This window comes from Gracilinanus agilis, chromosome 1, assembly GCF_016433145.1.
Source record: "Gracilinanus agilis isolate LMUSP501 chromosome 1, AgileGrace, whole genome shotgun sequence".
Lineage (NCBI taxonomy): Eukaryota > Metazoa > Chordata > Mammalia > Didelphimorphia > Didelphidae > Gracilinanus > Gracilinanus agilis.
Genome location: NC_058130.1, coordinates 518390181 through 518415117, shown reverse-complemented (window position 1 = coordinate 518415117; position 24937 = coordinate 518390181). Strand labels below are relative to the sequence as shown.

General features: G+C 35.4%; 1 protein-coding gene across 4 annotated transcripts in view; it reads right to left on the bottom strand.

Moving 5' to 3' along the window:
* Positions 1–24937, bottom strand: part of ST18 (ST18 C2H2C-type zinc finger transcription factor) — a 353171-nt gene that overhangs the window by 44002 nt on the left and 284232 nt on the right. For 2 of the 4 annotated variants that reach the window (XM_044658018.1, XM_044658019.1), the window contains 4 exons: positions 24574–24779; positions 21394–21605; positions 10456–10701; positions 1149–1264 (listed from right to left, as the gene is read on the bottom strand). In XM_044658018.1, the coding sequence (XP_044513953.1) occupies positions 1149–1264; positions 10456–10701; positions 21394–21605; positions 24574–24779 (780 nt within the window). The remainder of the gene's footprint in view (positions 1–1148; positions 1265–10455; positions 10702–21393; positions 21606–24573; positions 24780–24937) is intronic. The other 2 variants (XM_044658020.1, XM_044658021.1) reach the window with 1 other exon arrangement.

Below are 24937 nucleotides of genomic sequence, written 5' to 3'. Positions count from 1 at the left end.
TTAGCTACCCCACGTTAGCAGACTTCCAACAGGTCTTCTTAACTACAGATGATGTTGAGTCTATTTCCTTTTTCAATTCATACTTCACATCAACGCTTGAATAATATTTTTAATGTAACACTCAGATTTCTTTCTTCCATTAATAAAAAAGAAAAGCCTTTTGTGGTTTTAGTAGCATAAAGAACAAAAAGTGTAAACTCTTGGTTATGACATTTAAGTCCCTCAATAACCTGTCTCCAAGCTACTCTCACTACTTTATTTTACATTACTGCTTGTCATGTCATCTAAATGCCATCTAAACTGGGCTAATTTCTATCTTCTGTCTTCATTATGTCCTCTCTTCTCTCTCTCCTTTCATTATATTAACTCCCATGCCTAGTGGATCATGCCACGATCCCCGGTCTCTTTTTGTGGGATTCTTTCCTTTCCTTGAGGGACCTGAGATTGCCAATGAGATTCTGAGGGCACTTTCTCCTTGAAGCTTTCTCTGACTCTCCCCTTCCCATCCATGAAAGTAATCTCTTTGCGTAAGTATCTAATATCACTTTGCTTTATATTAATCTCACTCCCCCATATATTATAATTATTTATTTACATGCCTTTCCTCTATTATATTGTAAGCTCTATGAGAGCAGTCATTGTTGTCTCTGTATCTTAAGTATAACACACAGAATGTCTTTCATAAAATAGATAGTATAGTGGAAAGATTACTGTACCCAGAGTCAGGCAAACTAAATTTGAATCCTGGCTAAATCAGCTACTACTAGTTGTGTGACCATGGGCAATTCAGTTAAAATTTCTATTCATCATCTGTAAAATGGGGAAAATAATTTTTGAACTACTTACTTTATAAGGATTGGGGGTTTGTGGGGAATATACTTTGTTAGGTTTAAAACTATATTGAAATATGAGTTATAATTATTAATCTTTATTGTTATTACTCATAAGAAAAGTTTATTGAATTGAATCAAACATAACCTAGAATAATACTAGATACATAGTAAATTTCAGCACTTTGATGGATAAGTGGTTGAAATCTTTAAATATTCATGAAAGCAAATAGACAGCTCATTTTATATTATTGCTAACATGTTTTGTTTAATCCTCCTCTCAGAAAAATGACTACGAGTGCATTGTGTATCACTTACGTTATGAGTTCCTTTTTGAGTTCTCTGGCATGGAGCTTGGGTTTAGGACTTGGGATGGAGACCTCTCCTGGGTATTTTTTTTCCTCTAAATTTTCTGGAGAGCTCACTGGGTCTTTCTGAAAAAAGAATACAGGTGTATCATGTGGAGGGGACTGATCTTTTCCCCAATTACATCTCAGATATGATCATTAGAGGAGAAATATCTAGAAAAAAAGTAATTCATTTTGTAACAATTAGAGCAGTGGTATTTCTGCATGATATAAGTGATGCATTCTTTTTTTCATCTTGAAGACACAGAGATAGTAAGTGATATTGACTAAATTTGGCTACAGTTCCTGGAGAATATAGGAACGGTAATGATATACTTTCAGACAGCCATTACTAAAACAATCTTTCAACTTTTCAAAAAAAACTAAATATAGAATTTGAGACAAGATGATGTAGTAGAAGGAGCACAGTACTTGGTATCAGGAGAGTATGAACCGTGGCTTCAGTACCAGCTAATGGTGTGATTTTGGACAAATGATTTAAACTTTTAGAACCTCTTTTAATATCTGCAAAATGGACGATACTTGCACAGCCTAACTCAAGGGTGTTAAAAGGAAAGGAATGATCTTATTATATAAAACCTAAACTTTGAGTCTATAATGGACTCTCTGCCAGTTGAAATTCTCCTACCTATGCTATGAGATCTATTTCATATAATACTCCCCTCTCATGAAACCTCTGATAGGTCCAGGCAGAATTGACCTTTGCTTCCTTGGACATATGATAATAACACATTATTTTCTCATATTCTTATAATATTCTGTTAGTTTTAGAATGACTGTATAGTTATTTTAAAGTTCTTTTATAGTTATATGTGCTCATGTATATTATTTCCCCTGCTATATTTAAACTCATAAGAGGAGATACTATGTATGCATTCATTATCTCTGCATCTCCAGTAGTGCCCAGAATAATGTTTTGAACATAAAAAACATTGGAAAGATGATTGTTGAATGAACTGTTAAATCCTCTAGAAAGTAGCTATTTTTATTATAATTATCACCAATTAAGGTCAACTCTATACTTTTTCTAAGTTCACAAGGACAAGGACCTATATTCCTATCAACTGAAAATAACCTAATGGCTAATGTTACTATGTTTTGGGCTTAATTTTTATTTTTATATTACTTAGATGATTTTCTTAATCCCTCACATGATTCCTTCTATTCCCCTTCTTGTATTTTAAAGGAGATGTGAATGGCCAATTCTGTATTAGAAAATGATATTTCTTACTTTCTATTTTAATATTGAATCTTTCATGTTAAGACTATGGTCACAAAACCCCTTCATTATATTATTGATTGTAGAGCAAGTATTATGTATCTTTAACATGACCTATTCATTTGTAGATAAAAATGTAAAACCTACCATCTGTTGTTTTATTGCAGAGTTTTTATAAGCATTACAGAAGGGAATTTAAAAAAGAAATCTATTAATTATAAAAGTTTATGTTGATTTCTGAAATTGAGTACAAAAATAATATTAAGAGTTATGGAACATATATCCTTTTATTCTGGGAAGAAAAAAGCCAATATTTCAATGGTCATTTCTACTGGAACATATAATTGTCTTTTGAACCATTTACATTTATGCATGAGATTGTGTTTGGAAATAATCAAACTTTTTCCGTTTTCTTTGTTTAACATTCTGTCCTAGGAAATATGTATAAATTGTTTACATATTTATATAATTTTATTTGTATATATGTATACATATTTACATGTATATATATGTATTTCCTAGGACAGAATGTTAAACAAAGCAAGTGTATAGTATAATATTCAGGTGCCCCATACTTAGTATAGTTGTGATAGAGGTATGGCATAATTTTAGCTAAGAGAAGTATTCAATATTAGTTTCCCAAATGACCAAGGTTAAAAAATTCATTATCTTTGTAATAAATATTAAAATATATAGTATGATTTTCAAAAAAAGCCTTTGGATGTGTGAGAAAGAATATGTGTATTTGTGTGTGTGTTTTCCAAAGTGAATGTACATGCAATGAAATTCCATTAATGTACAGATGGAAGTTTATATTGATTTCAGCAAAGACCAGAACATAATGGTAACATGAATAACAGATAATAGCATCTGGCACTTTTAACATTTTTTAAGCCCTGAAATCTTTGGAGAACTGACAGTTGAACTGAACTGACAGCCCTAGTTATTTCTCAGTGCTTTCCTTTCAGAGATATTTTGATTTTTTTCCAGATTCAGGATTTTTTTAAAGGGGGCATCTGGACAGGCTATTTCACTGAGAGAGACAGACAATATTTTCTGGAAATTACCACCAAAATTAAGCAACTGTTGTGCATATGAACTAGATAACAATGAATTAGAAATAGATATAATCACTCAGTTTCTTTGCTTGGGCACTGAGGATAGAAGCAGTAAAGAAAGAACCTTTTAGCCTTCACCTTGTAAAATATAGTTAGCAGTTGTACTTAATCTGCTGTCAAAACTTCTTGGTAAAAAGTCAGTAAAAAAACTACCAGTCTGGGGGCAGCTGGGTAGCTCAGTGGAGTGAGAGTCAGGCCTAGAGACAAGAGGTCCTAGGTTCAAACCCGGCCTCAGCCACTTCCCAGCTGTGTGACCCTGGGCAAGTCACTTGACCCCCATTGCCCACCCTTACCAATCTTCCACCTATGAGACAATACACTGAAGTACAAGGGTTAAAAAAAAATTAAATTAAAAAAAAACTACCAGTCAGTAGTTTTGGATGGTAGGATAACCACTTGTCTGGGTATCAGAGTCAGTCTGTCTGTCTGTCTATCTATCTATCTATCTATCTATCTATCTATCTATCTATCTATCTAATCTATTTAGGTTATAGTTCTGACTCTGATATTTATTATCTATATGACCTTGACAAAATCATTTAAATGATTTGCATCTCAGTTTCTCACTTTATAAATGGGGATGATAAAACATGTATTACTTAGTTTGTAGACTTTCTGGGATGGAAACCCTATCTTAGAAATAAAAACTATTATTTTCTGGATATTTTATTTACATGACATGAATCAGAGACATTTAATGAGTGCTCTGAATAGTTCTGGGCCCAGGGGATCAAAATGAAAGAAAGAATGAGAGAGAGAGAGAGAGAGAGAGAGAGAGAGAGAGAGAGAGAGAGAGAGAAAGTCTCCATTTTCAAGGAGTTTATTTGAATGTTCGTTGTAATTGAGATCAAAATTAGCCAAGCTATGACCTTAGCACCAGCTGTGGTAATGACTCTATTTCCTCCAGTGTGAATACCACACCTACCTTTTCTTGTTTTTCTCTCTCCTCTGTTCTCTTATTCCTTGACTCCCTCTCTCTTATTCTCTCTTCCTCTTCCTGTGCTATAGGTAACCTACAGGTACCGCTTAGCTTTTCTAGGGTCAATAAGGTGCCTGACCCTTTCTGAAAACAAAACACTTGGAAATTAGAATTATTTTTTTTTCCCCCCAGAACTTTTAGTGTCCTGTGATGATTTGAAAACCCCCTATTATATCCCTCTTATTCAGGATCAAAGTAATTTGTAGCAGAGAACAAAAGGTTTCTAAATCAATTATACATCACCAAGTCATTTTCTAAATTTTCATCTATGTGCTTGCTTTTAATCTTCCATGTCTTATTTTTGTATTTCGTATTCAGTGAGGGTCAAATGAGCCTAATGGGTCATCTCAATGGGCCTGAAGTTAACCCTGGAAACATTCAGAGACTTAAGGACATCAGGACTTACTGCTCCAGCCTTTTAGGAATAACAAACTTCCTGGCAACTTAACACTCAATGCCTATGAGAAAGGGTAAACGAATCTCCTAATTAGAGACACATTCCTTTCATCCCACAGTCCCACCAAACTTCATGTCTAGATGCAGACAGAGACACAGTACCCAAGTTCCTATGGGCTGAGCTGAGCAGTTGCTCAATACCAGGCAGATAAAGGAACACATTAAAAAACAAAATGACAACAAGTACTTACTTGGTAACTGGGGGACCACTCGTAAGAGATGTGGGGAATTGAACATAAGGGAGATGTTAGAACTAGATGACTTCTAAGGGGTTTTCCAAATAAGGGATGCCATTGCTAAGGTCCTGATCATTTTGTAGTTTGAGTTAATATTAAGAGAATGAATGAAGTTCTGCAGGAGACTTAGTGCAGTGAAATGGTGGTGCAGGGAAGAGACTGAAGGGCTTGAATTCAGGAAGACCAGAGTTCACATCTGGCCTCAGAAACTTACTCAGATATATGACCTTGTTTGCTTCAGTTTCCTCCACTGTAATATGGGGATAATAATAGTACCCAACTCTTAGAGTTGTGAGGATACAAATTGTATATTTGTAAAAAAACCTAGCACAGTGCCTGGCATATGGTAGGCACTTAAGAGTTAGCTATCATCATTGCAGTATCTTAAGGGAAATCAGAGAGTCACAGTTTTTGGAAGAGACCTCAACAACTTTCTAGTCAAAACTATACTCAAAAAGGACTTCCCATTAAACTTTAACAAGAAGTCTGTCAGGCTCTGATTGAAGACCTAGAGTGATGGATGAATCCACTTCTTTTTTTTTTAACCCTTGTCTTCTGTCTTACAACTGATTCTAAGTATAGGTTCCAAGGCAGAAGAATGGAAAGGGCTAGACTATGGGGGTTAAGTGACTTGCCCAGGGTCACACAGCCAGGAAGTGTTTGAGGTCAGATTTGAACTCCAGATCTCCTGTCTCTGAGCCTGGCTCTCAGTCTACTGAAGCCACCTAGCTGCTCTGAATCCACTACTTTTCAAAGCATCCCATTCCACTCATGGAAAGGTTTAATTAGGAAGTTATTTGTGATATCAGGTCTTAGTTGGATTCTTTGCCTCCTGCATTCATTGTTCCTGGTTCTCCCCTGTGAGCTCTTAAGAGAACAAGTCTAATTCCTCTTTCATGACAGTCCTTCATGACAGACAACAACCATGTGCTCCTTAGGACAAACATCCCTTGTTCCTTTATAATGTGTTTTTGTGACACAGACTCCCTTACGAGGCTGATTGCATTTAACTGGATTCACTTGAGCCAATCAAGGTCCTTTTTCAACTGTGGCAACCAAATTTAAACACAATTTTCCAGATAGGCTTGAACCATGCCACTACAGAGTAGAATTATCCTTTTTAAATTATTTTCTAAAACCTACAATTCTTTTAGTGCACCTCAAAATGTTGTAGGGTTGCTTTTTTGGCTGTCACATCATAGTGAAGACTCACATAGCATTTTCAGTGCACTAAAACTTTCCTAGGAAGTGATAGAGTACAATGAGGGCTAGATTTAAAGTCAGAGGAGCTGAATTCAAATCCTGACTACTATGTGACCTTGAGCAATTTATCAAAGTCTTCAGGGCCTCAATTTCCTTTAAATAAGGAAACTGGACAAAGATACCTTCCATCTCTAAATCTATGATCCTACGGACCGTTATTTTTTAAATGTACATAATTGAATATAACTTACTTTGTAATAGTGTTGCTATTCAGACACTACATTTACTATACAGAACAATATATATTATAGATTCTGTTTGGTATCAATCTATAGATATATTTAGAAATGTATATATCAATTATATAATATATGCACATATGTATATAACCACATATAGGTATACATATTTACAGTGTATATATACATCCATTTTTCTAGGCTAGTATTTTTAAAACTCTTATCTTCCATATTTGAATCAATATTGTATATTATTTTCAAAGCAGAGGAATGGCAGGGACTAGACAATGGGGGTTAAATGACTTGCTCAGGGTCACAAAACAAGGAAGTGCCTGAGACCACATTTGAACCCCAGATTACCTATCTCCCAATCCATCAAGCCACCTAAGCTGCCCATACTCCCCCTGCCAGTTTCTTAATGTAGATTTTTTCATATCCCTAGTGCCTAGCTTAGTGTCTAACAAATAATAAACCTTTAATATACATGCTTGTTGAAAGAATGGATTACAAATGGAGAATGTAAGGATGTAACAGAGTGGCTAAATATTATCTTATTTGATAAGAAAATGGCGGTATTCTAGGTTATTCCTTTTGATAGTTTGCTCATCTCAGTTTTTCCTGTAACAAATAATCATGAAATTTCAGTTAATTGTTATAATTAGGGTAGACTACACAACCTATAAGGTTCCTTCCAGTTCAAAGTTTAAAAATTTTTTATCGTCTAGAATACACATTAAGTAACCACTGTGCCAAAGTTAAAAAAAAATATGTTGTTAGATTACTAAAATCTAAGGAGGCTTCCAGGACTTCCTAAACTTTCTTCTGGTAGATGATGCATTACTGTACATCTTCCAATTTTTAAAATAGTTTTTATATCTGTCATATCTGAAAGAAAAACTCCATCTGTGATAGTATGTGATTGTGTATGAGTGTGTACATATATACACACATACATATATGTATGTATACAAAAATATAGAATATGAAAATTCAGATTATTTAAAATTGAGACCATATATTAATATTACTAATATATTCTCAACCACTTATCTTACAAATGTGTGTTATTTGTCACAAGGGGGATTTATTCAGTGAGATTTATTGCCAGTATTATAAAAATCACTATTAATGCTAGGTTAACAATATGATAATTTCATAAAAAAAGCAGCACTTTAAAGTTATATTTATTTACATTCCTTGTCATTGGGTATCATGAGTATCCAAAAATTTAAAGTTTTTTGGTTAACAAAAGGGCAATCAAGGGGTACATGATGGGTAAGATGCAGCATTTTGTCAACCAAGAATTTCTCAATGTAAAAGATATAATTAGAAAGATGTATTATTAATAAAGGAAGAGGGCCAATTATAGAAAGAGAATGAGAGATGATAAAAAAATAAGTTAGCATTCATATAGTATCTTCTATGTGCCAAGAACTTTATAAATATTATTTCATTTGTTCCTCACAACAATACTGGGAGAGGTGGTCTTATCATCCTCATTTTACAGTTGAGAAAACTGAGGCAAAAGGAAGTCAAGTGATTTGTCCAATGCCACACAGCTAGTAAGTGTCTGAGGTTGGCCTTGAACTTAGGTTGCTCTGACTCCAGTCCAAATGCTTTATCCACTGCACTATAAATAATGAATTAGCAATATGTTCCACTGCCCTGATAAGAGATTTGGAGGTAAGATCCTAGCAAATTGGGTTGATCCAGTATAAGAGATTTACAAGGAGTCATCCAATGGAGTTGTAGAATATGAAAAGGCACTATGAGTTGAAGCCTCATTGATGAATCAGATCCACTGACATATCATAAGGAAATCATGCTTCAATCAAAATTTTTGCTTTTTCTAGTTTGTTTGAAGACTGTTTAACATTATGTATTTAACATTAAATTCAACTGATGCTTCCTGGTTCTTATCACTGTTGGCTTATTTTAGCCCCAGTGAATCATCTCAACTAATATTCTTCTTGTTCAGTCATGTGGACATAGATGTAAAATATAGGGAGGTATACATGCATTGCATTGATAGTTTTCTATTTTTATGTGACTATCCTATAGAGAGGCAACATAGTTTGGTGGAATGGGAAACTTGAAATCACAAGACCTGGATCTGAAGCCTAGATGTTTTATTTATTTAATGGGCAAGTCACTTTACCTGTTTGAGTCTTGGTTTCCTCCCTTGTAAAATGGGATGGTTAAACTAAAGGATTTCCAAGGCCTCTTCTAGCTCTAGAATCTATTGATAATATTCAGTTTAAATTTGAGGCTTCCAGCAAAATTTAGTAGTCAATCTCCTATCTACAGATACATCCACTGTATTGGAGAATCCTCTTTCCTTTAGAGATCTCAGCCACTTCAGAGCCTAGTTTATAAATATTTATACTTATGACTATACCTTTGTTAATCTGAATGACTAGGAAAAGACATTACTTCTCTAGGCGAAATGTCCCCATTTCCTTCTTCCTAGATTTCTTATATGGCATCTCCTCTAATTTTCTTTGTAAACCTTAATGTGTTTTTATACAAATGTAAGTTATTATTGTTATTCTCTCCCCTTTCTTGTCTTTCTATACTGTGTTCTTTCCAGTTTGTCAGTGAGATAAAAACCAATAAAATATCCATTTATTCAAATTTGACACCTCACTTTGTGGTGATTGAGATAGAACAATACTGATTCTCTTTCATGGAGAAATCACCTCCAACCAGGTGAATGGAACAACAAAAATTTCAGGGTAACATGTAAACATCATATCTCTATTTAGGACTTAAAAGGAATAAATCCAGGCTAAGAACCAAATCCACAAAAACAAGTCATGTCTTATTCTTTGAAATTCAGAAAACTAGGAAGAGAAAAGAATTCCAAAGATGAGGAACGTTCGGTACACTGACAGATTTGGTATACTATCAGATTCAATTAACAGCTATTAGTAAGAGTAGTTCAAATAATCTCATGGTAATGCAGATAGATAGTTATAACATTTCTAGTAACTAGGTCCTTAGAAGTATAGAGAATTCTATGATCATTTCTTTGAATTGCACTGGGTCATCAGTGGATAACCAGTCTAACTCAATTCAGTTCAGGCACTGCCTGTTTACATAGATTCCTGGTGAATTTCCATGAAATCAGGACATTGGTCTGAACTTTCAGGGGTCAGACGAGATTGTAGGAGCTACGTTCGCTAACCCCTTTGAAACTGCAGAAAGAACAGGCTTTGTCAGAGGTCACCATGAAGATTTCTAAGTGACTTTGACTATATGGTTGCAGCATATTTTAGATGTCTGACATTCATCATTGACACTTGGCATGATTAGCACTTATTTATTTTTTGTGCACACTTGCATTTCTGTCATGAGACTGAGGAAATGAATTTGACATGACTTGAGGATTCTTAGTTATCCCTGGTTTTATTTCATCCTTTTTCTTCTGGGTCAGAAAGAATGAGTAGGCTAGCATTTCGATATACAATGATGCATTAGCCTCATACTGCTTGCTGTATCTTGAAAGGATAGATAATATAATTGCTTGAGCAGTGCACACAATTGCATCCATAATGGGTATAAAATTCGATCTAATGACATATTATTTTAGGCAACTGGCAGGAAAAAGGAGGATTCATTTGCACATTCCTTCTATAATCTAAGATAATCATTTTTCCCCAAAATTTGAAACAAGGTCTCAAAATGAATTATGCCTTTTCGAAATCTAAAAATGAGATGTAAAATATATAATTGAGGAACAAGAACCAAACATTCTTCAATGTAGGAAACATCTTGAACTTCTTGATTGACAAGTTGAAAAACTACCTCTTTTTCTTCTTCTTTCTTCCCATGAGTCTTGCTGTAGTTGATAGGTGTGTCCCAGCCCTCCTGCTCACAGAGAGCCTGATAAAAGGCAGCATTTACCAAGAGGCTGCTTGTTTTGAATGGGGAAGATGAAGAAGTCGGAATTGAAATATGAGGAGAGTTTAGAGGTGTGGCCTTGTCCAGGATTCGATTTTTTTTCATGCTTAAGTCCAAAGTGCCATTTTCATCCACTTGTATCTCAGCTACCTGATAGGAAACAGAAAAATGTTTAAGCAACAGTTTGTGGTTTTAGACTTCTCATGTGAAGCTTTTAAGGGATAAATTTAAATGCAAGCTTTTATTTAAATGTATCCGATTTTAAAACCAGATTTTAGATTTATATTACCTAATGTTTAATTCTTAGGCAGACCTAAGAGTAGTATAATGATGCTCTTCATTATTTTTCATCCATAAGCAAAGTAAGTCCAGTTTTGATATTTTATTTTAAAGTGTATTATTTCATTTATGACAATTTTACCATGTCAAAACATATTATTTTAAGGCTATCTTAAAGGGTAAATTGATGGGGTAATGCAAATTAAAAAATTAAGTTTAGCTCTAAATGTTTGCAGCACTATTTCTTGCAGAGTATCATGACTATCTCAATTCACAATTAAAAGCTTCAGTGTTCTGGTTTATCAAGAGTTGTATTAAATTGTTCTATTCTCTAAAAACTACAGCATTTGTGGTGATGGGGAAGTGTGCAAAGGCAAATAACTGGAGTAAATCTTCTAATTAATTATTAGATGAAGATGAAAGTAGCTTTTTATCACTTTATGTGAATTGAAAAAGGAATTTTAAATTATGAAAGTAAGTGAATGGGAACTGAACTTCAGACAAATCAGTGCCCTCCCTGCTTGGGGGTATAAACTTCTTAATAACAACTTTAGACTAGAGATTTTTCATATACTTAAAAGCTTATATATCCCAGTGTACCCTAATTTATCTTTTTGGGGTACCATTAGCCAAATTATTCAGGAAACAATTACATTTTTTTTTGGTTCAGAACCTGGTACACTGCTGAAGAAAATGAAATGAATACTACTTTGATTCCTAAAGTTATCTTTCAATTTCTTTAAGTTGAACTCAGGAATTTATCTTTCCCTCTGAGTTAGTTTAAAGTTATAGTTAAAAGAATGGTTATTATCCCTCATACTATCAGCCCCTGGGATACTTTCAGGATATGTTTGTTTATCTTTAAGTCCTACAAGTTAACTTGGTACCATCTCCAAAAGATATATCATCTGCCCTAGCCTGTCCTTGTACAATTAGAGGAGTGATTTTTATCTCTTGCAAGGAGACAGCAAATCTGGTGGTTTTGATCCCCTATAAAATAATTAACATTCCTTAATTGATCGAAAGGGGCGTTGGTGAGACTCTTGTGAACCAGCCCATCTTTCTTAGAGTAGTCCATCTTAATATTTCTACCCTAACTCTACAAGCTATTATTTTTTTTCTCTATGCTTACCAAGACCCCTTCTTTGTTGAATGTCAATAAAGTAAGTCCCCTCCTCTTTGGGGTTGCTGGCTTTACTGAAGTTTACAATCTGATCTGCTTTGTCAGCTGTTCATAAACTGATTTTGCTCTGAGCTCCATACCTCAGGTTACCTTAATCAATTTTACTTGCTACTCTCTCTGTGCTTTATAGTTTTCAACCAGATAAATGAAATTTGATTGTTTAAAGTAGGGACTCTTAGCCTGAAGTTGTGAATTTATTTTTCTAAAAATATATCTTGATAGTTGAATTTTAGTACAATCAATTTTCTTTGTAACTATGCATTTTATTTTATACATTTAAAAACACTATTCGAAGGAGTCCATACACTTCACCAGTCTGTCAAAGGGTTCTGTGGCACAAAAAGGCAAGAACTTCTGCTCGTGAACATCACAATACAGTTAACTTTCACAATGTGTTAAGTGGGAACACTCCTGCCACTTTTATAATTGGTACAAATTAACACCTTTCTGACATTATTCATCAATTCACAATTAACTTCTTCTTTGAACAATCTTCAACCCTTTTCTTTTGACTGGCAAAGCTGGAGACTTTCAATGATCTTTTAGCAAGATATTAAAGCATGTGGTAGACAGTTACATTCCCTGGGGGGTTTAATATATTCCCCCACAATTGCCATCCACGAGTGTAAGAGGCACACTTGCCTAGTTCTATTGGCCAGCTGTTTGTGTGCAATTCTGAACTGAAAGCCCCAACTTGTCCTTGTTTCTTGTGTCTGGCAGTTTGTGCTTTCAATCTCTCAGCTTAAAAGATAGATATGCTTTATTATATTTATAGGAAGTAAATACACTTCTAATATGTTTGAACTAAGATGCTTTGGCTATATCTTTCTGCCCCCTTTTAGTAAATAGTTTAATCTCCTGTGATAGTTTTAAGCCCTGAATTTGACAGTACAGCTTATCCCGGATAATAACTTAGTAACCACAACATCTTACGCCATCTGTATAATATCAAATACACTTTTTATACCAGCATTAATAAACCTTAGTTACAAAAACCCAAGATATTAACTATATCAGTGCCAAGAGCTCTCTCCAGGATGTGACAATTTTGCCTTGCCATAGCAGCATCAGTTTTTTTGGCTCCACAGTTGATATGTAACTATAGCAATGAAACAGAGCTACAGTAATCAAGTTTAATGACCAATGTAAAGTAAAATGCTAAATATTGTAGTTGCTGACATTTTTCATAATAAAAAAACTTGGGTTAAGACTGCACAACCAACATTCACATAAAATTCCAGACCTCTGTGACAGATGGCTTAGGAAAGGAAGCCATGTGACTGGGCTGCAGTAGTTTTATAGTGCAAAACCCATAAATAGTGCAGATTCTCTTTCACTGAAAAAAAAATCCAACTACTCCAAGGCAACATCAACCAAAAAAAAGGACACAAAGCAAAAAAGAATTAAAAACCAGAAAGAATCAAATTTCATAATTATTAAATCCTAACAAGGTTCATAGATTCCCAATGGGAAGATTTTACATTTTCAATCACCAGGGTGGATCAGAGGGGAGAGGGGAAAAAATCAGCATCCAGAAACTCACAAGAGGATTAAAAGCCATGTTTCATGTAGTTTCCTAAATTTCACACTGAAGTTGGGCCTTCCATGGAGCACCTAATTCTGATTGGGAAAATACATGGGTTGTACATTTGTAAAGCAGGGTACAGATGGGCTTTAAGTGAGCGCACAGATGCATTCAACAATTAAGCATAGTCAGAGAAAAATATCCCTTTTTGCCCATAGAAGGATGGATCACACGTTTACAGCATGGATTTTTATTCAGGGCAGTATCAATATCCATCACTTTGCTTTGTGCAGTTCAAACTCCAAATGGCAATACAAAAAAAGAAAAGAAAAATAGCTTTTTCTGATATCAATTCACTTTGCCCATCCCAAATCTCATAGAATCTCAGTTGGAGCATAGAAACCATCTAATTTAACCTTTCCTCTATGAGATTCCCTTATATAGGGCCACAGAAAGAGAAGATGTGAATTTGCTACTGCTGAATTCGTGAATTGGCTCAACTGTTTTGGAAAATAACTTGGATTTATGCAAGAAAAGTTACTAAAGTTACCAAACTCATAACCTTTGCCCCAGAAATTGTGCAGTGGGGATTATAGCCCTCAAAGGTTACTGAAAGCAAGAAAAGTAAACCCACATGGGCAAATATATTCATTATCATAGCTCCTAAAAGCAGGAACCAATTTTTTTTACCCAATAAAAGGGGAATGGTTGAATGAATTATTGTGTTTTCAAGGGGATGAGATAATACAGTGAGTGCTATAAGGAATGGATAATGTAATGAAGTCAAAGACCCAGCTGGATGTGCTATTTAGTTTCATTTCTTAGGTATTTGTTCTGAAATTTATTATAAATCACATTCTGATCTCTCTGAAGTTAGAGACCATACCTTCTACTTCTTGTTTAAACTCCTATAATGGTTAATGCAGTCTTAAGGTCCCAAGAAACGTTTATTGAATAAATGAATTTTAAAACTAGGTCAAGAACTTATTTAAAGTTGAATAAAGATTTTTTTTTAAAACCCTTACCTTCTGTCTTAGAGTCAATACTTTGTATTGGCTCCAAGGCAGAAGACCTGTAAGGGCTAGACAATGGGGGTTAAGTGACTTGCCCAGGGTCACACATCTAGGAAGTGTCTGAGGTCTGATTTGAACCCAGGACCTCCCATCTATGGGCCTGGCTCTCAATCCATTAAGCCACCTCGCTCTCTCTGAAAAAGCATTTTTAAAGCAAAAATTTACCTTAACATCTCAATTAACTTGTCATAAAAAGAAAAATTTAAAGTGAATGATCAGTATCCTCAAAGGGTTCCAGTTCAGAGCCCTTCTACTGACTTGTTCCAAAGTCAACAAGTAGTGAGTGCCCCTAACATTCACAGCAAAATAGCATCAAATTTTGAAATCTTCTGTGGCTAAATAAAAGGGGATGAATGACTCAAACTGAAGTTTAAAATTAGAATGCTGCACATGGCCAACAAGCTTTCCCTGGGAAATCTGAATTATACTATATGAAGCCTCTTTAAATGATTCTATTTGGTCTTTGAATAACAAATGAGAAACTACTTTGTGCTATTGTCCAGGGGATGAAATGAAAGTCAGTGAACATTTGGTTTTCCTCCATAGCTGTCATTTGTTTTCCTGTGATTCTTGACCCAGTGACCTTTTCCACAGCTTTCTGATAATATTTTCCTGACAATAAATGGGACCATTCTGCCATTAGTGTAGAACTATGGAAGGACTATGCATTTTCATTTTAATAATTGAAACAGCCACTGGCCGATTTCTCTTCGCAGGGACAAGGAAGGAAGATATGACATCATTTTTGTTTTCAGGTCTTGTTCAAGCACAAAACAGACTTTGAACTTTAAACATTTCATGCAAGTGTCAATTTTTTGTTTTCTTTTAAGGCACACTGGGCATATGCCATTTTGTCTAAACAGGTGGGGAAAACACCAAAACATTAAACAGAATGCTTGGCAAGCAGCAGTGATGGGGATAAAGATAGACTGTGAAGCTTGTTCCTACCTCTGTGGATAAGGGTAGGAGGAGGGATGTAAAATGGGGGATATCTCTGACATGTGTTGGCACAAGCTTTCACTGGGAGAGAGCAAGGCTTTCTGCAAACAACTCCACTGAGAGATGGTAATTCAATGACTAGTGCCAGTTTGTGTTGAACATTATGACTGTATCCTACCCTGAGTTACCTAGGTTAAGGATGCGGCATCCAAACATTGCTCTCAGAGTAATCCCGAGACCTCTCTCCAGGAAAGATTTATGAGTGACAGAGATGGTTTGATAGCAAATGGAGCACATGCTTATTCCAGAAACTAATTTGGGGAGTCAGGGGGAACTTCACACAGATGTTTCTGGATCAATATACACAGAAGAATCAGAAGAGAACCTCATACACTAGGAGGAAACTACAACCATTTTTAGTGTTCAGTCATTCCTAACATTATTGTTTGTTTCCACATTCTTGATTCTCCAGAGTGACATGAAATCAATACTGGGTGTGAATGTGAATGATTTTGTGACCATGTTATGCCGGAATTTATTATGGTAGATTCTAAACAGTCACTTATACTCTTTTTTTTTCTAAACCCTAGACTTCTTACTATTCTCTCTAGTGAGTTTCAGTTCTCATACTGATGAGGGCTTGTAAAAAAGAAAATCAATATGGGTAAACATGCTTGCCTTCTAATTTGCTATAGTTATGGCAGATGAATAAGAAGTTTTCATGTTTTTAAAGATCTAAAATGCTATCATTTCCTCATGTCATAAAGAAGAGGAATTTGTTGTGGAGTTTCTATCTTCCCTCCACGCCTTTCTAGTTTAACAAGAGATACTAAGGACTTTCCTCTAATAGCTGGAACCATCGTCTCCCTTTCCTCGCACGTTCAGTGATTTCTGCCAGTCACTTTTTGAGATAGGGAGAGGGTATAGATATGGGCTTTCGTTGATTATAGGAAACTTCTGGATGAGGAAATTTCCTCTACCAATGCAGGTCAGCCCTGTCTCTGAAACATATAGTCAGAGCATTACCAAGAGCACTTAGAAGTTAATTGACTTGCCCAGAGTTACACAGCCAGTATGTGTCAGAAATTGGACTTGAACCCAGATATATTTTTTGAACCCTTACCTTCTCTCTTAGAATCAATACTAAGTATTGATTCCAAGGCAGAAGAGAGGCAAGGGCTAAGCAATGGGGGTTAAGTGACTGGCCAAGTATCACACAGCTGAGGCCAGATTTGAACCTAGGATCTCCCTCTCTAGGCCTGGCTCTCAATCCATTGAGCCACCCAGCTGCCCCTTAGCCAGATATTTCTATGCTACACTGATTGGTTGAGATCCTCTACTAAATTTAGATTCACTCATGAACTGACTACCATTAAATATAGGAATAAGCTCTAACTCCATAACCATAGCAATAGGTTTCAAAATTATGCAATGACACTAGCCACCTCCTTTGGAGATCATAAGCTGATGTCCCAAGGATACAGTGCCATTAGATGTAAGCAGATGTCTAGTTTTCCTTATGTTAAAAAATATATATGTTCCTTTTTTCTAATATATGAAGTCATCCATATTAGAAAGAGGGAGGGGCAAGCAAGAGGATAATAAGAAATAAAAAAATTCACTTTGTCCTTAGAGATAACCCCAAATCAAATGGCATTGTCAAGACTGACACCTATAGGACCAGCTACATCTCTCTAATGCATAGTGGATTTTACTTCTTCTGTCTCTGCCTCCTAACATACTCTAGAGCTTGGTCATATAATTTATTTATTTTTATTATTTATTTATATATATATATTTAAAAATCCTTACCTTCCATCTTGAAGTCAATACTGTGTATTGGCTCCAAGGCAGACTTGCCCAGGGTCACACAGCTGGGAAGTGTCTGAGGCCAGATTTGAAACTAGGACCACCCGTTTCTAGGCCTGGCTCTCAATCCACTGAGCAACCCAGCTGCCCCCTTGGTCATATAATTTAAATGTGTATTAAGGAACTGATGATACTGTGATTGATATAACATGGGCTCCTGTCTTAAAGAGCTTAACAGTCCAGCGAGAGGAACACATGTTCACAGAGAAGAGAAATAAGTACAAAGGAGACTTATAGGCAAATTACTATGAGAAAATGAAGGGAGTGAAATCACTTTCTGTTTGGGGTTTTAAGGAATGGCAAAGTGAGATTCTTTTCCAGATTTCTTTTTTGTTATATTAGATAAGCTCTTTCAGGATAAAGATCTTAACTAAGCTTGCATAGTTTGAACATCTAAAACACTTGAACATCTAGATACTTAAAATAGTATTCAAAACTTAAGAGCAGGGACTGTTCTCTGTTTTGTCTTTGTGTCTTTACTACTTAACACAGTATTTTGCATTTAGTAGAGACTTAATGAATGCTTGGGAGCAAATCAATGTGATAGATTCTTTTCACTCTAATGCACTGAAAAAGCTTTTTATAGATGGCTGGAGAAGGGACACATCTATTTAATCTCAACATCTAGATTACTAAAAATTAGAACCCAATATTCTCAACTGTTGGTGGAATAATAGAAATGAACATACAAACAACCATCTATGCTGGTAGAAAGTCAGTTCACTTCAAGAGGAATTGGTGAGGTGTGGAAGAGGATACAACATAATTGGCCTATACTGATATTGCTGTCTGACTGTGCAGGCTCTTGCAAGGTTAATGACATGGGTTTTTTTTTTCTGTTCTTTTCTAGGAAATTCTTTTAAGAAGTTATGAATTTCATTTTCAGATAAATGGGATTAGACAAGGACAGAATTTTGAAAGTCATTAAAGTTCTGTGTGTGTGTTATTGGGCCTCCAGGAAAGCACTCTGTGAAAGTGACATGGTGGGGTGCCATATTTATCCTCTCTTAACAACCACTGTGTCGAATGAGACATTTCATGGGGAAAGGCATGGGTTTTCTAACTGCCAGCATTGCAAACTCATCCTAAAAATCAAGCTGTGCACTTTCTGTCTCTTACATCATCATCATCAATTGTCAGGCTTATGCAATTAAAACTTGGTTGACAATGTGTTTCATGAGACATGACAATAGTGTCTCTCGTACTCTTTGAATACTACGTTTCCCTTGTATTTCTAATACTATGTCCAAAAATGAAATAAGAAATATGAAGAAAGCTAACATTTTGATTTTGAAAAGGTGCCAAGTGAAAAGTCACTTTTCTGATCAGAAATGCACTTTGAAAGGAGATCAGCTTGTACTTTTAAAGGCAGTTTTTCCTCCTTGATTCACTTCTTAGATTTAGTATCTGATGGAACAGGAGAATCTAGAGGTGAGAGGAAAAATATGAAACCTCTCCCAGGAAGAAGGACATTTGTATCCTACTGTATTGAAAGCATTAATACTGTAGGATTCTAATAATTTTTATAATCATTTGCATTTTTAGTGAGTGTTAAAGAAAAAACATTGATAATCATGGATAAAAACATTAATGAAAGCCATAGTTATAAAAAATAATATAAAAATTAAGCATACTCAAAATGGCTTCAGATTTTCTGGATGAGTTTGAATTAGGACAGTTTGATGTTTTTGCTATATTTTTAAAGATTGTGCTTTCCTTTGTTCAAAAGCCTTATTTGCTTAAAATTTGTTTTTGTGCAGTTTTTGGCTACTGAGTCTTCATGGGGCTAACTTGGCTCTGCTCTGTCCAGAAACTAATTCTGATTCTTCTGTCAAATGTTATGTGGCACTGCGCTGCCACTATGGACTCCTGAAAGACTGGCACAGGCATCAGGAAGCAGATGACCAGGTAGAGTTCTCTGGTACTTAAAAAAAAAGACCCATTTTGAATAATCTTGGTGCCAGGGCCTTATCTAATATTTCCTTTCCACCATTTAATTCTTTCACTGTACATATCTCATAGAAATTAAATAAGTATTAAAACCATGCTTCCACTATCATCATATTCCAATATCTCATCAAGGCATTGAGGGACTCCTGAGTTCTCCTAGGCTATAGGAGCAGAGGGGAAGCCCTGGCAAGTTCTCCCAAATTGGAAGGGCTTTGAGAATGGTTGCAGAAATGAACTGAGATTTTGTTGTCTGAGAATCAGCTCAGCAATGTTGGAAAGGCCCATTATCAGAAGGCAAGTTACTCTGTTCTTGCTCTGGAAGTTGCTGCCAAAATGGATTACATGCTGTTTCCTGAACATGGTATTCCAGAATATCTCCCATCTTTTTGCCTTTGAAAAGGTGACTTTTCCATAATAGGAATGCAATCCCTCCTTATCTTGGCCTAATGGAGGTTTTCCTAGTTTCCTTCAAGGTTTATCTGAGATATTACCTCTTATAGGAAGTCTATACTGTAGTTGTCTTGTGCTTTCAGTTGCTAATACCTTTCCTTACTCTCAGAAGTTATTTTGTATATAGTTTATATTTGCTTATATGTTTATGCTATTTCCATCAGTACTATTTAAGTTTTTCAAGGCACAATCTTTCACTTTGATCTTTACAGTCTCGATATTTTATATCTAATGGGCTCTTAATAAATACTTCCTGAACGAATGAATGAAGCATTGAAGTTGGGGAGTAGGGAAGAACTGGCAATCCCTAAAGACCATAGATTAAAGGCATAGCCTGTTTCCACAGGAAGGTTTAAACCCTCTGACAAAACAGGCATCCTCGAAGTATTGTAGGATCCAAGTGACAAGTATTTCTTTAAAATTTCCCTAGCATATAATATATTCATCCCTGCCATTTAGTCAATCATTAAACATTTAAGGGCCTACTATGTGCCAGGCATTGTGGTAAATTATGGGCATACGAAGGAAGGCAAAAGACATTGCAACTAATGGTCCTTCAATCAACAGTGTGAGATGTTTCCTTCAATGGAAGAAAATGGCTGGTTTGGAGAGGTCCCGCTGTGTGGAAGGATACACTTTTATACCTGGAAGGCTGGTCATAGTAGATTATTAACAAATGGCTGGTTTGCTAAGTTCACAATTTGATTGTGGCCAACTGATCATTCAGATGACAAACTTGTCACTTGAAAAAGGTAAAGATCGATTTGCTATTCCTACCAGGCTCCCTAGAATAGGAATTGGTTCTAGACTGCCTAATGAATTCTCATTGTTGTTGGACCAACAATTTTGTTAGAGGAGATGTGGAAATTCTGGCGGCTACCAAGCTCTGGAAGCACAATAAGTTTCCATGGGCCAGAACTATAGTTTGCTTCCGGTTAAACTACTCATTCATTTACAGAACATAAATTCTAAGGCACATGTAAACTGTTACATAAGCCAGGAAAACATCTCTTTACCCGACGCCACAGCTTTCGTTTCTCTCTGGTTTTAAAATTGTATCCTTCCACTTGACCATAATTCAGACTAGCCATTTTAATATTACACATATTCAAGTAACACACAGAAATTAAATCCCTTGAGTGATATCTGCCAAACATTTTTATATAGAGTCACAGCTCTTTTTCAGAGAGAAAAAAACAATTGAAAGATTTTTTTTTAAACATCGGCTCCCCTTTTGTTTCCCCTCCGCCTCCCCACCAAAACTAATTTTGAAATCTAGCTAACTCCTCCCTTTCTCTTCCCATCTCTTCAGTCCTCTATTTCCTCCCCTTCTTCCTTCAGACCCAGTGCTAAGGATCACAGCAGACCCATACATTTATTCTTTCTTTTTCAACTGAACCATTCAGGTACACTCTTCATTTTTCTCTGAATCTCTGGAAAAGATCATGCAAGGAGAAAAGTCTTTCTTTGAGGGGGAGGAAGGGGATGTTTTGAATGTGGTTGCGAACATGAAAGGCAGTTTATTCTCACAGTTCAGTCGCTAGCACACCCTCCAGGTTCTTGGACTACCCTACCTTGGCAGACAGACTCTGTGGTTTGTTGGAGAGGATCTCTGCTGCTTCCCTGCAGCGGGTGGAAAGGTTCAGGATAGCAGCAGCTGCTGCCATGTGGGTGTCTTCACTACATTGACCGTAGCTATAAGAGCTGGCACGGCAAGGGCTCTGTGTGTGGGCGCTAGCACTAGGCAGTCGATTGGAAAGTTTCACTGGATTTGAAAAATGCTTTGCTGTTGAAGAGAGATTTGATTAGCCATTGCATGTATGTGTTTTTAGTCATTAAATAGATTTGTTTTTCAGGTGGTAATTTTGTACATTAAAATGTGTGAAGAATAAATTAAAACACGGTCCATTTTTCCATCTGTATGTTAAGTACAGGTTACTCAGATTTCCTTTAATAGAGATCCAGGGATCAAATTATCTGATTGCTGGACAAGAACTCCTCTTATCTTAATATTTTAGTATTTACCCTTCTTTTTTTTACAAAAAAACTCTATACCATTAGTGGGGCAGGTGCACTGGCACCTTTCGTTGTGAAATGCTTGGAAAAAAAAAACCCACCCCACCAGCAGAATTCATAAGGAATGATATAAATGCTTATTACTTCTATGCCTAGGATTCAAAGAACATGCAAGTACCGGTGAAAGCAAAATATTTTGTTTCTGGATCAACTGACTATTCACACTAATTTCAAAGATTAAAATGAAAATTAAGAGATAATTTCAATGCTTGTATTTTTGTCCTTAAACCAGTAAAAGGATTCAGAGTTAAAACTAGCCTTAATTCCACTAGGGGGATATGAAGCATTGGAGGGGTCTTTCAGGAGCTGGCACACTGAAAATTCACACAAAGTAGGGTGAGTTAAGGACAGAGGGAAAGGTTTTCAAGGTGAATAGAAATGCATTTCAGTTATCAAGGCTGAGTTCTGGTTTCATATTTCTGCTCGTTACAAATAACATTTCCTATATGTAAATAGAAAAAAGAGAAGTTAATGGACTTTCCATATTTTTGAGGTATTTGTAATATGTGTAACGAGGACAACATGATATTCATCATAAGGACAAATGATAAATAGATCTTTCAGAAAGCCTGTCAATTTTATTTTCATTAAAATAAAATGTAAAACATTACTAATTATCAATACAGATTTAAATCATAAAGGAGGAAGAATAGTACAAAACAAGATCTGACTATCGAGTACTATAAAAACAGGAATGTGTTCGTACAATGGTGAAAAGCATAATTATATTGTTTATTCTAACTTCATAAAATGAGAAAAAGATATGTAAAACACTGTAAACTTTAACGTGTTATGTAAAAGTTTATTGTTATCTCACCTAAGATGACATTCAAAAAGTCCTTTACAAATCTTCAAATGCTATATAAGTGCTAGCTATTTGTGATTATTATTGGAATCTGATGGCAGGTTATCATTCTATGGTATATTCTCATTCATATTATTAAATAGAAAAAAATAATTTGTCTTCAAAATGAGTTTAGTAAACCTCCTGGAGGCTACTTACATTGTAGTTTCTATATTAAAGGTGACCTGGTTATTTTCTAACTTATAAATATGAATTTACGGATCTGATTCCTATATAATTGTTTATTCAGAGCAGTTAAAACAGTGACTTTTTTGCAAGTCAGGATAGCTAAAATATCAGTTAGAATGAAATTTTCTCTGACAGAGGGTTTCCCCAAAGGCTCAGTAAAGTTTTAAGCTTTTAAAGCTAAAACTCCGAAAGGAAATGTAATATATTCTTATAGAGTATTAAAAACTGTTCTGGCTCTATATCTCACAGGAAATGGATACTCTTCTCATAACAGGTATACTTCATTGCTCTGTAGTTTAGACCAAGATGACCATATAAATCAAGTTTAGCAATTCAAGTTCTTGTGGGTGATACTAAAGGGTACTTTTACAGCTTCTTAACTTATGCCTAGCTCCCCAGGGCCACAAATAAGTTGATATGCTCCTTTAGACTCATGGTTTTGTATTGGAGTGTTTTAAGGAGTATGAACGATTTGGAGGAAAGTTCTAGAGAAAACCACTATTTGTAACTTTTATCTGTATAGACAATATGTATATGTCACCAAAATAAAGGAAACAGGAATGAATTTCAGAATGTTTCTATTTTAAATGTTATTTGTTTATAAACATGGAACCATATCATCTGAGAATTGGAAGGGACCTCAGAGGTTATCTCATTCAACCCATAATTGAGTCAGCAGACTCTCTTTGGTATTATTTCCATGGTCTTACACATATATCATTTCCCCAACAAAAATCTGATTCTTTATAACTGTTTCTTTTCAAACCTTTCCTTTTCACCTTTTAATCATCTGAATGTTTTTGCTGGTTTAAGTAGGATTTCAAATAAGCAATTTAACATTCATGTCTCTTTTCTTTGGTTTCAATATAAATAAAAAATGACTGAATCATAATAGCTCTTAACTCCTATAATTTGTCAAATCCAATTCCAGACAGATGCATAATAAATAACGTTTAGAATTTCTTTTATTCACTTCACAATAATAGAATCTTGGCTAAAGCTTTATACAATATTTATAAAAATATTTACATCCCCCAAACTTGGGCAGCCATCATCTGGATGAGAGACAATCAAATATTAAAATTATCAATGTTGGTCCCAGAGGGGATCACAGGAATTATCTAGATTCACACCCACTATTTTATATCTGTGGAAACTGAGGCTCAGAGAGTTTAAATGGATTTTCCTAGACCACATAACAAGACAGTGATAGAAAAAGGTATAGTAGTAGCCTAGGAGTCAGGATAATAGGATTTGAGCCCCACTTCTGGTAATAGCAAGCTGTATGACCTTAGTCAAATCACTTGAATTCTTTTGTCTTCAGTTTCCTCATGTGTAAAATAAGAAATATCTTCAAGGAGTTCTTCTAGTTCTAGACCTAACAATCTATGATCTTATAATCTTTCAGATCCCTTCTAGTTTTATCATCCTATAATCCATTAATCTACAAATTAAACCAGACTTCTTGACTCCTAATCCCATGATATCCCTCTATTCCTCTTTAGCAATTCAAGTTTTACCTGGCTTATACTTAATTAATCTTTATCACTTAAAAAATTCAAAATGATTTCCCCCCCTCTCCCTCCCACATTCCTCTAAATATAAACGTATATACTTTCAACTGGTATTAGAAACTGAAGCTTACATTCAGGAAGCTGAGAGGGGTTTTGTCCTTGTATTGTTGGTACTATTGTGCGTTTTCCGAAAACCTGAGCATCAAAGCTGGCATAATCAAATGGAACTTTTCCAAACTTCTCTTGTTCTTTTGTTATTGTAGCTCTAGGAGATGTGACTGTTTGTGATGATCGGAAACTGAACTGAGAAAACTCAAGTTGTTTCACTAGGCTTGTCCTGAAAAGACAGAGGGGAAGAGTGGAAAAGCCAAAGAAAAGAACTAAAGATGAATATATAAACATCAGCACCTGAAAAAAAAGAGGGCAGACATATCACAGAGTCAGTAAACTCACAGGTATTTACTTAATACCCACAGAGTGCACCAGAGGAAACAA